This window comes from Pogona vitticeps, chromosome 5 (assembly GCF_051106095.1).
Source record: "Pogona vitticeps strain Pit_001003342236 chromosome 5, PviZW2.1, whole genome shotgun sequence".
Taxonomy (NCBI): domain Eukaryota; kingdom Metazoa; phylum Chordata; class Lepidosauria; order Squamata; family Agamidae; genus Pogona; species Pogona vitticeps.
Window position 1 is genome coordinate 141,260,018 of NC_135787.1, and position 14,078 is coordinate 141,274,095.

At 38.9% G+C, this 14,078-nt stretch overlaps 1 protein-coding gene across 4 annotated transcripts in view; it reads left to right on the forward strand.

Moving 5' to 3' along the window:
- Positions 1 to 14,078, forward strand: part of SLC16A7 (solute carrier family 16 member 7) — a 126,852-nt gene that overhangs the window by 76,994 nt on the left and 35,780 nt on the right. For all 4 annotated transcript variants that reach the window (XM_020795529.3, XM_078376886.1, XM_078376885.1 and 1 more), the window contains exon 2: positions 3,391 to 3,639. In XM_020795529.3, coding sequence (XP_020651188.1) covers positions 3,426 to 3,639 — 214 coding nt within the window. In that variant the 5' untranslated portion in view covers positions 3,391 to 3,425. The remainder of the gene's footprint in view (positions 1 to 3,390; positions 3,640 to 14,078) is intronic.

Consider the following 14,078-nt stretch of genomic DNA (forward strand, 5'->3'; position numbering starts at 1 on the left):
ACATAGAGCATGTTAGAGTAATCTAAATGAAATGGAACCAAGGTATGTCTCATTGTATCCTAGTCAAGACAAGCCTACTTGAATGTGTTAAAAGTCGAATCCATAGGTGGTTCCCAAAGGAGCTACTTCCTCTTTTCTCCTGCATAGACTTCCTGTGGAAGGTGTTTGGAAACTCTAGCTGCTTCCAAATGGTCTGGCCAAATTATACATTACGGATAACTCTTAATTACAAGAGGGAATTCCTGAAGTGCCAAGAACTTCTGGTTGTCACAAGGGAGTTTCCCATGCCTCCCACAGTGTGCTGGTTAATGTGCTTTCCACTGCCATTATTCACTGGAAGATAAGCACAGCTTTCATTTCTAAATTTTAATGTACAATGACAAAAAAATATGTCTGAGTCTGATGTTTGGAGCACCAATGGATTTTGACTTCTAATATAGTTGGGCCCTGGTGTCAGTTACAAAATGAGCATGACTCTCTTGTTTCAACAATGTCAATCACTGCTGATCTTTTTCCGGTCAAAATTCAAAGCACTGGCTATAACTTTTAAAAACCCTGTATGACTTAGGTGTAGAGGACTATACTGTTTTCCTTTAAAGTCTTGCAATATTTGCAAAAAAGATTACTGATTGGACTTTAGCCAGTCTTCCGGGCAACAGATTCAGTCACCCTGGACTGCCTGTGTTCAAATATGGCACAGAGATGGCTGTACAACAAGACATGCTCAGTTGAGCTTAGATGGCCCACTGAGACTTAAGAAAAGAAGGCCTTGCTTGATTTTCTGTTTAGGGGTTTATAAATAAAAGCTACACATGTGCCTTGTGCACAGAATAGAAGGGGGAAACCACTGATCATGCGCCCATCAGCGTCCTCTCGCAATACAGTTATATTACAGACTGAGAGTCAAAGTAGTATATTAGACATAGCAACTATGGTTCTCTGTTTTACACTAGAGTAAATATGGAGGCAACTAGAATTCTAGCTTGGAAAGTAGGGAAGTTTTAACCCTTCCCTACACTCTGTTTCAGGACTGTATGCTGCATCTATAATTTATTTTGGGAAATGTTGAGTTGTTTAATGGATCCCTACTTTGCTATATAAATTGGAGGTACACTGAGCCTAATCTAGATCCAAATCCTACTGGGAGGGGGAAATCAAAGCCCTTGCCTGAATGCTAGGGTCTCAATGTATATTATCCTTACTCTCAAGTAAATCAGGTAACAAAAGGGTGTAGCAGCAAGCTGTGTTTTAAAATAATGTTTCCTTTGGTCCTACAAAGCTTGCCTCTACCAGGCAGTAGATTGGAGTGGCTCATTCCATTAACTGTGTGTGCAAAACTGATTAGGTTTTCAGAGATGCCTCTTCATCATTAGGGTTCACATCGTCACCACAGATAGAACTTCTGTATCTCTTCATATTGCCTTAGACAATATTTTCCAGCAGAGGCAATTCACATATGGGAAGCAATAATCACAAAATTGTTGCCCTATCTGTTCATGTTTGCTTGGAAATAAATTCTCTGAGTTTATCAGAACTTAATCCCAAATGCATAGGTTCCTGTATTATTTACATTAATGTTGTGCTCCTGATCTGTCCTTGCCTAGTTTCTTCAAGTTCTGCTAGAGAAAATAAATTAGGGGATTGACCGTGTTACTTACTTTACCAGTTCTGGTCCTGCTGCCTTTCTAAATACATACATACATACATACATACATACATACATACATACATACATACATACATACATACATACATACATACATACATACATACATACATACATACATACATACATACATACTTGGACAACATTATTAATTCAAACTCTCTCCATGAAGTTGCAGATACATAGACAGATTGTATACATTCACAGATCTTTTAGATCTTTGGACAAGCATACATAAGGGCCAGAGACTGGGATCATGGCCTTGAGTGGTTATGCTAATTCTCTTCCCTCTAGAATAGTGTGAATATCATTATTGAGTTGCTCTGAGGATTAACTGGATAAAGATGAATGCATTGTGCAAATGATACATGATCACTTGTACTGTATCATCCATTAAATGCAGCTGAGCTAGGTGGCACTTTGTATAATCCAATTTATTCCCCCCACCCAAAAAAAATAGTACATGTTTTTAATGACACAAATAACTGTTTAGTTCAATACTTTGTATGTACACATTGACATACAGGGGATTCGGGACAGCAGATGCAATTCAGTTTCAGTAGCATGAAGAGTTGCAAGGGCAAAAATACAGTAACGTCAGGCAGAATCATTCAGATTTTTTAAGGAAAGATGTTCCACTATCCAGGCAATAATCTAGTCAAAATTCTTTCTTTTGTGTAGCTCTGACATACTTCATCCTTCAGAGAAGTACTTTATCTGAAAATCTTAGTGTGTGGGCTAGATGGTGTGGGAGTAAGTTCTTTCTTAAGCATTTGGAACCTAACATGTTTGATATTGTGAAGCTAAATACCAGCACCTTGGCTTGGAACAGGAGCACATAGGGAGCTAAAGTAATTTTTTAAAAATAATTTGCTTTACTAGCATTCTAAATCTGGCACTGTACACAGTAAAAATTATCATACTGTACTTTAATTGGAACTATTAGAATAATCTAGTCAAGATATTGCTAGAATATGTAGCCCTGAAGCCGAGTTGTCCTGGACTCTCTCTCTCTCTCTCTCTCTCTCTCTGTGTATGTGTGTGTGTGTGTGTGTGCGCACGTGCACGCTTTTGTGTGTGTGTGTGTGTGTGTGTGTGTCTGTCTGTCTGTCTTCTGGTAAATATAATTTACGTATCATTTGGTACCATTCTTGTTAGTGTACTTTATATATTGACAGAGATTTTAAATATTTCTGGGGTTTGGGTTTAAATACCATTGCAGTTTACTTCAAAAATATTTTCTTCAAAAAGTGACCACAGTGTTTAATAAATAAAAATAAAATGAAGTATGAGAAGCCAGCTTAAGACTGATGCTAACATTCTTTTGCATTTTTAACAGCAGTGTTATTTGCAGGCTACATGCTTATATGGTGCAAGTCAACTCACACTTCATTGAAGCGACATAGATCTATACTAAAAAAACCCAAATGTCACTTCACCATCTGTGATTAATTGCCAGATATAATCTCAGTGGCTTGGATCAGTGACCCGAAGAAGTGACAGTATATCTAATAAGGTTCTTCTAGTAACCATTGCCAAGACATTTGTCCTTCCCCAGAAGCTACGTTGACTTGTATAGATAAGTAATTGTACTACATCGTCCAGTGAGAATTACTAGTAGAAGAGTTGGTTAAGAATCATTATATTTGATTTGGTCTATTTCATACTTATGTACTAAAAAGGAGGGAGCTATATAAAACCTGTTTCAACTTTTTCTTTTTCAGCTACAGTCACCGTTGTAAAAACAAATTGTTTAAAAATGCCGCCTGCAACAACATCACTACAGTATGCTCCCCCTGATGGAGGATGGGGCTGGATCGTGGTCTTCGGAGCTTTCATCTCCATTGGGTTTTCCTATGCATTCCCTAAAGCTATCACAGTGTTCTTCAAGGAAATTCAGGAGATCTTCGACACATCATATAGCGAGATAGCTTGGATCTCATCAATCATGTTGGCTGTGATGTACGCAGGAGGTATCTGAGAAGCTAACTTTTATTTTGCATATCCCACCCATGATTTTGCTTCTTCTGTTGTCTTTTGGTTAAACCTCTATATTCATTAGACTTCATAGGATTCAGAGACATGCAAAACAATTTCCTATGTGGTGTATTTTGCTAAAGCATTGCCTATGGTCTCCTCCAATGTCCACTGAAACCTAGCAGCTGTCATACTGAATGCATGAAAAAGAAAGTGCAGAAGCTATGCTGGTCCATTGAGAAAAGCATCCCAAATCCATGATCAGCCAGTGCCATGGTTAGGAACAACCAAAATGTCACAAAACAGTAAGCAAGCTTGCAGATTCTCAAGAACTCTGGAAAACGTCAGAATTAAATAGTACTCTGGGAAGGTGTATTGCTGATAGGGTCTTATATTAATTTTTATATAGTATATCATTAATTACTCTAAAATCTTTCCCCCACCATCTTTTTAATGCAGCTCAGAGAGTGGCAGTATTAAGACAGGGTCTTATATTAATTTTTGCTCCAAAAACGCATTAGGGCTTATTTTCAGGAGATGTTTTATTTTCATGTCACCTTCTGGTTGCTGCACAGTGCTGCAACAATGGTGGAGGATGGGGTTTCACTTAACTAGGGCTTATTTTTGAGTATGGCTTATATTATGAGCATCCTGAAAAATCATACTAGGGCTTATTTTCAGGTTAGGTCTTATTTTCGGGAAAACAGGGTACACAAGTTAACCTCCCTCCATGCACAACATCATAGTAGATATTTCAGAAAACAATAGGTCAGTCACCCTGCTTAGATCCTCAGGTGCTGAAATATTGGCATCAGTAAAGTAATGCAGAATTTTATCATTTTGGTACCTGACTGCTGTATGGCAAAACGTTTTCCCCTTCCCTTTTCCCCTGAAGACTTTGAACCTCTGTGCTGCTGCTGATGGTGGGGATATCTACAGAGGGTTTCTCTCTAAATTAGGTTTTAAAGTTACATGGGAGAGTCTGCTATGAGGCTGGCATGTCCCCTTCCCAATTACACTGACTATTATCCTGCTGATATCAAGTTTATTTCAGGACTACTTTGGATATATTGCAAACTCTGATATTGATGGGGAAAGTTACAGCGGACCCTCGACTTACAGATGGCTAGACTTACAGACTTTTCGAGTTACAGACTTCTCTGGCCACAAAATTTAGGTTCAACTTGCAGCCGAATCGACCTAGAGACCAGAAAAAAAACCAAAATGGAACAAAAACGGCCAGTTACGAGATTAATCGGTTTTCAATGCATTGTAGGTCAATGGAGACTTGACCTACAGACCTTTCGACCTGCAGCCACCATTCCATTACGGATTAATTCTGTAAGTAGGGGGTCCACTGTAATGCCTTCCCTGATGGTTAGCATTTGCAACCTGACAATGTATATCTATCTGTCCAGCTGCCAACTCCCTCAGAAAGCTTTAAAAGAACTCAAATATAATGCAGATAAAATAAGAAATACAGCACAATTAAATTGAGTACACTTATTTTGTTATCTTGTGGTAGTCATATGGCTTTAATGTGCTAACAGCAGGTAACCTTGCCAAAGGTAAACATTCTTTGAAGCCACCATTACCACAAAATAACTTCCTGTACAATAAAGAATTAAACAATCACTGGCAGAGGATGAAATAGGCAAAAAAAGAGATTAAAATAATGTTTGCATGAGAGTTATATATTTGGTTTTTTTGTTGTTGTTGTTGCTTTTCCAATCTAAATGTGATTCTTTGAATTTTTTATTTTTATTTTTATTTTTATTTTTTGGCATTTGATGTACCGTAGCTGGGAACAGAGCAGGAAGCACATAGTGTGCAAGGCAGCTTGTTTACCGTGACGCAAGGCAGATAGATGGAAAGGGTTGCAGGCACATTCTACATCTCTTAATGCTAATTAGGAGAACCTGAAAAACATTTGAGATCTGACACACTCATTATGATTTAGCGCTCTGCCTATTAATCTTCACAGCAGGGTCGTTGGGTAAGTGAGAGTCTAGGCAGAGGATCTCTGCTTCTGAGGCTTTCAACCTCCTGAGGTAATTAGCAGGCATCTGTGTTTCCGTAACAAGGTATTAACTTACCTTTCAATGTCTGGGAAAAAAAATGAAACTAATAAAGTAAGGAGCTAAAGGAATGTTAATTATGTTTATCACTTACTTCATACTTAGAATAAGTGCCATTAAATTATAGCAGGCCATCTGGCAAATCCATATGGTCTCCTGGATTCATGGTTAATTCCAGCAAATAGGTCAAGCACAGTCTTCACCTCTTCAGGAAAGCATAAACAAGATGCACTAAACTGCATAGATCAAGTTTTTCATAAACGTCACTTTCCACCTAAAGTCCAACTCTTCCTTCAGACTTGGCTTTATCTGATGTGTGTTTGGAGTTCATTGACTTGACTTCCCTTACGACAAAGTTAAGTCAACGCTCAGGAGTGCAAGACAAGCAACAGTGTTGAGAGTTCACTGTGGGTTTTAGTTTCCAAGAACTGTCCATTCTGTCAGTGATCACCATAGCAACTCCTCATTCTTTAGCCTGAGTTACATACTGGCTGACAAGTGTGTTAAATAGTGTCTGCATAAACAGGTTCCTATTCATTAGGGATTGAGACAAAAAAAAACTGTTCACTTTGTTTTACTGGATGCTTCGGTGTCACAGGGAATAAACCATCACATAGGTATTTTTAATGGTTTGCCTCATTACTATCTTTGCCGTCTTTGGTTCGAAGTCTGTGTGGTATCAACTGTCAAAAGAGAGCATACAGAATAGTTTCCTCCAAATGGTGCCTATTGAGGGATGATGTCTCTTCCCCTGGAAAGTCAATACAAAGTTTCTAAGTTACTGCCATAATCAGATATAGCCCTTAATGGAAGGTGTAGTATGGGAACCCAATGACAGCTTGATCACCTCATGCGTGCCTGATCACTCTATTAGTCTAATGATAACTAGGAAGTAGACCTCTTTTGCTGCCATTCTCTGCATCATTAAATCTAGTGATTTCCTGGATGTCCATTGCTACAGCAGGTTCAATGGTAGTTTTATCTAGGTAACAAACTGTCATTAGAATCTGAACTTTCAGCTCCACAGCACAGACAAATGGCTATAGATTGGGGGAGGGCTACCTTTTCTGTACCCACATTGCCTGTTATTTCAGAGGATTGATTTCCATTGAACTCTTCTAGTTTTTTTAAATGCAAATCTATAAACAGAGGGAGAAACCCTGACTCACATATCACACACAGAAGTGAGAAACTTTGCCACTGATAAAGACTTAAGCCCTATTTAGACATTAGAAATCAAGTAAGAGACTCACATAAAGAGAGTAGTGCTTCAGTCACATACCCTCTGTCCCTGCTTGCATCACTTACACATGAAGGGTGGTAGGTCTGAAGTGGGAGAGCTCTGCTATTTTGGACAATTTTCTTCTGAGTCGGGACCGTGATTTCCCAAGGTTCCATTCCAGGTGGTGAGCTTTTGGTTGGTGATGCTATCTTCAGGTTTATTGTATCTACATATATAGGAGAGTGGCCAGAAGTGTCAACAGAGAGAGCTCAGATTCAAAACCTCCTCTTCATGTGAATACTCTATATTATTTATTATTGCTATAGTCATAATCCATATTTAAGCCTGATATCTGTGTGATATATGACCATGATAGAAATGCCACAACTTAGTAAAACTGTTTCCAAAACAACATTGAGGCTAACACAAAGACACAATCAAGTAAGAAAGAAAAAAGTCAAGAAGGATGAAACTGGACTGAGAAAGGCTTTGGAAGGAAAGATTAAATTTTTATTCTGGTAAAATAAAGAAAGGAGAAGCACAAGTTACAATAAACAGAAAACTGCCACCAAACTCCAATGAAAATCTTTCCAAACTGTTCCCCCTTCTAACAAAGAACTAGCAAAAGAGTAGAAGAGATATTTTTTAATCATCTCTTTGCCCAAGCACAGTGACTGGAGAATGCTGGATCACTAAATCAGTGTAATCCTTCTTGAACCAATCCAGTTCAATCAGTCTAATTTGGATTTGATTTGACCTGATTAGTTCCATCCAAGAGTTAGTCAAATTTGTGGCACCGCCCTAATAATTGGCATAACATAGTTTGACTTGAAGGCAATAGTTTTCGTAGCTCTATCATTCCTTCCCTATCCAAACCCCAGATTTTACAGCCAAGATTAGAAAGAAAATGGTTTGTTTCCTTGTGACTAAAGCATTTGAATAAGCAATTCCACAACTAGAAGAAGATTAAGACTGGGTTTTGCCTTTATTCTCTCTCCACATCCCAGTTTCATGCCCTTCTATCTCTCCTTGGATTTGATACTGTAGCAATTTCCAGAAAATCCCAAATAATTGTTTCTTAGAAGCAGAAAAAGCAGAGAAAGTATATGTAAATTTATTTGATCTTTTTATGTGCAGTTCATGTAGCATTTGAATTCTCTTCTTTGCAAAGTACACATAACTAGTCTTATGATAACACAGAGAGCTCTTGTGGTGCAAAACTGCATATTAGAGCAGAAACAATTAGAGCTATCTCTTTGCTATGTCACAAAGAACCCCTCTTGTTAGGCTACTAATGACACTTGGTTTCTGAAGGTTTCTTCCATGATATGTCAACTAAAAAGCAGCTTCCAGATAAATTCTTGCAGTTTATTTTTAAAGACTATTAGGGGGAAAAACATTTCGTATGGTGTATTCAGATATCTGTGATTTGGTCAGTAAACTAATACAAATGAGGCAGAAAAATTATGGAAATTTATATAGAGAAGAAAGAAATTTAAGAGAACACATCATGCAGATTACTTTGTCTAGACAAAGGATGTAAATCTTCATATAGTTCATCCTTGTAAAGGAGAACAAAATGTTTAAAAGTTTTCTCCCAGTTGGGCAAAATTTTGTTTTGTTTATTTTGCTTATTTATGGCATTGTAATGCTTTCTTTGTTATTTGCATAAAAAGACCCCTATATTTTATGCAAGAAACTGTATTTTGTACACAAATAAATTGTAATATAAAGTTTTTGTGTCAAATTCAAGCTTTTTTCTCCTAATGCTACTGCTGAAAGAAACTGGTGTTTTTGCTCTTGTGGGAAAGTGGAAATAATCTCAGCAGTTATCCAGGTGTGTGTTTTTTTTATGGTACTATATATTGATTTGTTGGGACACACATTTTCAACAAAGACAGGGTGGACCTATTGGGGCTTTGCCCTAGGACACCAAAATTTTGAGGGCACTGAGGTCTAGTGGTGAATCTACTGGTGAGTGTTCAGAAAATAAATTGTAATAGTTTTTGGCCTTATTTCCTTTCCTTTTCAAAAAAAAAAAAGCATAAATTTTAGCTTTTATAGGAGCAGGGAGGACACCACATTTTCCTCCTCCATTTTCATAGGTGGTTTTTGTCCATGTCTCATGGCAGAGTAGGTGTGATATGGTACCCCTTGTTCAGCTATTAAAATAACTAGTTACAGGTCTGCCTGAGGACAAGAAAATCGAGGCTATTCATTCCATTCTTAATCTATACTGAATAAAGAAAAATTGATCCCTGCAACTTAAGACAAGGGTTCCCATTTATTACTGCCTACTAAGAACAACTAGAAGTAGAACAGTGTATAGAACGTATGGAATTATTATTATTTTGCTATATGTAGAGTTCTATCTGATAGTATCCTTCCACCAGCAAAATATTCACTGCTGGCAGCTCTGAGACTGAATGTTGATCTACATGGTCTCTCTCAATCAAGGCAATTAATTGATTTTGGATATGCTGCTGAAAAAAATTAAATGGCATGTTTCTTAAAAAAAGTCATACAGTGCATGTAACACAAATACTGGGTGGCTGTCTTTTAAAAATTCTCAGTATGATCATCTGGACTTCAGAAATTATTTTCCTAAAACCTAAATTGCATAGAATAAACTTGGCAACCTTTGCTATGAGTGACAAATTCTTCAGTCTCTATTATAATATATGCTGAATTTAGAGAACCACATTTTGTATATCCTTGAAAGCTAGGCAGGAGGGACTACTTTCCATTTGTATGTGTGTGTGTCTGTGTGTATTTGAAATATGCGGATAGAGTAAAGGAGCCATAAGGATGTGACAAAGAAAGCAAGAACTGTAACTTGTTAGCAAGCCTAAGTAATCTTTCATTGTTATTTTAAATAATACTTGCAGATTTTCAAGAATCTTGACATCTCAAAACAAACGCCAAGCCATTCACTGGTAAATGTTGTGACAAAAGCTTTCCTAATAAGTCACACCATCTTTTCAGAGAACAGATGTAACAGGCAATTTATAATAGTTGTCCAGAACCATATTTTTATGTAATTTAAAATGATTGACTTTCTGGGTTTTTATTCCCCCCACCACTTTCTCTTTTTATTGGTGCAGTGTCCCCAAACTACCTAAGACCAGTCACAACTGGTGGAGTAATTCTACACAGCCCTGTAAGCTTGCTTAAGGCAGAGTAAGAGATCTCATGCACTGACATCTCTAAGTAACACTGAAAGCAACAAGAGATGGGTTGGTGTGGATAAAACATACTAGTGATTACTGTCAAAGCATGTGTTGTTTTAAATGTACACTGTGCAGATTCTTTTCATTTAATGTGATATACAAGGAGTGATTTTATTTGGGATAGCAATGTCTGGGAGGACAAATTTAACCCTTCCCTCTCTTACCATGTTGAATTGCATGCTTAATTATGAAAAGAGTACTCATTCCTGCTAAAGAGAACTTTATTCCTTAAGATATCGCAGTGCCTGCTCATGAGGATGATGGATAGGCGAGGAGGTTTTAAACTTCCCCTTTGTATGATCCAGGAGTTACTGTGCTTTCTCATTTTTTTATTTCTATATATCCTTCACTTGATTACTTCCCATATACCGTATTTGCCGGCATACAAGATGACTTTTTGGGCCCAAAAAACATGCCTTCAAGTGGGGGGGGTTGTCTTGTACGCCGGGTGCACTTCATTTGGGCCAGGAAGGAGCCACTACTGCCGTTGAGTGAATGACGCAGGGCCGTGCTGGCCGGGGAGGAAGGCAGGCAGGCAGGCAGGCAGGTGGTCTGGATGGAGGGAGGGAAGCACAGCCTGCCATGCCTGAGCGGCCAGAGCCTGCCGCCAGGCTGCCCACCGCCCCACGCCGCTGAGCCAGCTGCACTCTCGCTCGCCCGCCACCCGCCCATTTCCCTTTTCCTCCTCCTCCTCCTGCTGCCACCCGCCCAGCCTTTTCCCCTCTTCCTTGCCCTCTTGCTTCTGAGCCAGCTTGCTCGCCCGCCACCCGGCCGTTTCCCTTTTCCTCCTCCTCCTCCTGCCACTGCCCGCCCAGCCTCTTTTGTAGGGGGGGCATCTTATATGGCCGGTTGCCGTGTACGCCAGCAAATACGGTATATATATTTTTCTATATAACAACTAATTTTGTATATTTTTTAAAGAAAGAAAAAAACTCCACATTGCATATCTAATGTAATGTATAGATTTTTCCTCAGCCACAAGTAACTGGAGGTGTATTAGATCCTTCAGAGATAACACAGAACTGTCTTGGAATGTTTACTGCTACTCAGTGTGATCCTAACATACAGTATTAACGCTCTACTGCGTAGAATATGAAGTATCAGCTTCTATTTTTTTAGGTTCCTCTGCCTTCTATATAAGGCTAAGGGACAGTGTGGGGTTTGGAAATTGATTTTTTTTTAAAAAAGGTTGTAAGTTTTTTTAAAAAAAAATATAAAGAGATAAGATGCCTGTTTTAAAAAACAGGAAATCCTGACTCTGCTGCAGATATGCCCTAACACATTTAGCTGCTTGATTTTTTTAAAAAAGTCAATATGACACTTGGTTCACTTCCTATATAAAACTGTAGTGACCAGACCCTCCTGAAATTTTAATGCTAGCAGTGTGATACTATTCATCATAGTGACACTGAGGGACAATTTAGGGTATCTGGGACAGATTGTACAGCTTCCAAAATATTCCGCCCAAGACATCTGCCTTACTATGCCTTGTCCTTTTTTTGGTGCGATGTTTGCTTCAAAGTTCCCATCCAACTTACCTAATCAGTATTTCTTTAACTCTTGGATTACTCTACTGAAATCCATGGTCAACATTCACCTCCATCCCAGCAAATATTAAAGACAATAGACTGCTCAAACAGAATAATCATTCTCAATACAGTGGGGTCTTGACTTAAGAACGACTTGAGTTAAGAACATTTTGACTTAAGAACCGCTCTCATAGGAAAATATTGACTTGACTTAAGTACTTAGATTTGAGTTAAGAACTGAAAAAACCCACATGGGAGGCAGGGAAAGTGCAAAATTTGAACTTTCAGTTAACTGTTGGCCAGTGAAAAGGGTGCCTGTCTGCTTCCTCACTCTTCCCAGCGTTTAGAGAGTGGATTGGGAGTCTTCAGACTGCCTGGTACTGCCTGGGCTGTATTTTCCCTGCCTTCCCTGAACCTTTCTTGACCTAAGAAGAAAAGAAACAAAATATCCCCCTCTAGTGGTCGAAGGCGGAATAGCAGCTTCCCATTAGTTTCTATGGACGGAAAAGAGCAGATACGGATCAAATGGTTTTCAATGCATTCCTATGGGAAATGCAGATTTGACTTGAGAACTTTTTGACTTGAGAACCGCCTTCCAATACGGATTAAGTTCTCAAGTCAAGACCCCACTGTACAATTATTCCAACTGAAATACACCCACTGAAAGAAACAGACTTTTTAATTCAACACTTCTAAAGTCCCATTGATTCAGTAGGTCTGTTTTCTTTAGGAGGAATAATCAGATTTGGTCAAAAACTCAGATATTTATAACATAAAGCTTGTTAATTTGACTTTTTGGGAGTACAGCTCTCCCAGTCAGCATAGCTGTCTGTTGGATTCTGGGACACCTAGTCTAAAAAAGTAATATTTACAATCTCTGTTCAAACCATGAAATACTTTTGTCTGTTTCCTTCCAACAACCTCCTGGTCTCTGTGAGCACTCCACCAGCCGAAAGCAATGTTATTATTCCTGAGACAATGTTTTTTAAGAGTCACTTTGTCAAACAGCAATTCTACGCTCATTTACTTGGAACTAAGTTTTTCTTTTTTAAAAAAAATCAGCGAAATTTCCAAGTCAGTGTACTTCTTCATCTTCTAAGCACTGCTGAATAAGGGGTTTGTGAAAGGTAGCGATAAACAAATAATAAAAGAAAACTCTAAAGCACTGTTGCTTTAGTTTGTTTACATTAAATAATGGAGGCAAACTATCTTTTAATGTAAATATTCAGTTTTAAGATTGCCTAGTTTATATGCTGAATCTAGATAAACTAAGAATTCTGGATGAGTTCCCAATAAGAAGACACACACACACACACACACACACACACACACACACACACACACACACACACACACACACACACACACACACACACACACACACACACACACACACACATCTGCTGCATCTTCCTTTTTCTACTCAAAAAAGGAAGATGCCGCAGAAAAGAGAGTTGACCTTCTTTTCATGATTAACATGTACTGAAACTCATGACACATAATACAGAAACCTAAAGATGCTTTTCCAAAGGGGCAACAAAGAGTATTTACACTACAAAGTTACAGCAGTTTCATATCACCGTAACTGCCATGGGCAGTTCAGTGAGATACTTAGAATTCTCTGCAGGAATTTAGGGCAATGTGTGCTAGAGCTCCACCAGAGAATTCTGAATACTGCATCAGGCTATGCATCTCAGGAATCTACAGGTACTTAAAGTGGCATCAAACTACTGTAATGGTGTAGTGTGGAACACACATTGCTATAAAAAGATGTGCTTCCCTATGTTTAGCCCCACTCCTCTAAGTCATGCATGCACTGAGGGACAATATCTAAAGGTGGATATCTTTTCTACCTTTGTTGAGGCTCCAACACTGTTCAGAGCCCTGGATGATCAGAATCTTAAATTGTGAAATAAAAAAACCATCTTTTTTTAGAGGACATTTAGGACAGAGAATTACTGATAGTGATTAATACAATAGGATAGATTGAAGTAGTACCACCATTGTGCCATTGCTACACCTCCACTTCAAATAGACTGCCAAGGCAACTGATCTGCTTCTCCGGGTCTCCAGTGGGGAGGTAAGTGTCAGAGCAAAGGATGTAAAAGTTTGATTTTGGGGCTGAGGCTGAATCCGGACAAGACGGAGGTACTAAGGGTGGGTGCCCCCACAGTTGGGGATTTGGGAAATTCCCTCTCTTTTGGGGGAGTGACCCTGCCTGCCAGGGATGGGGTCCGCAGCTTGGGGATCCATCTGGACCCGGCGCTCACTATGGAATCCCAGGTGGCATCTGTGGTCCGTACTGCCTTTTTTCACCTCAGGCGGATAGCCCAGCTGCGGTCCTACCTTGGTGTTGGGGTGCTCACCACCTTGGTG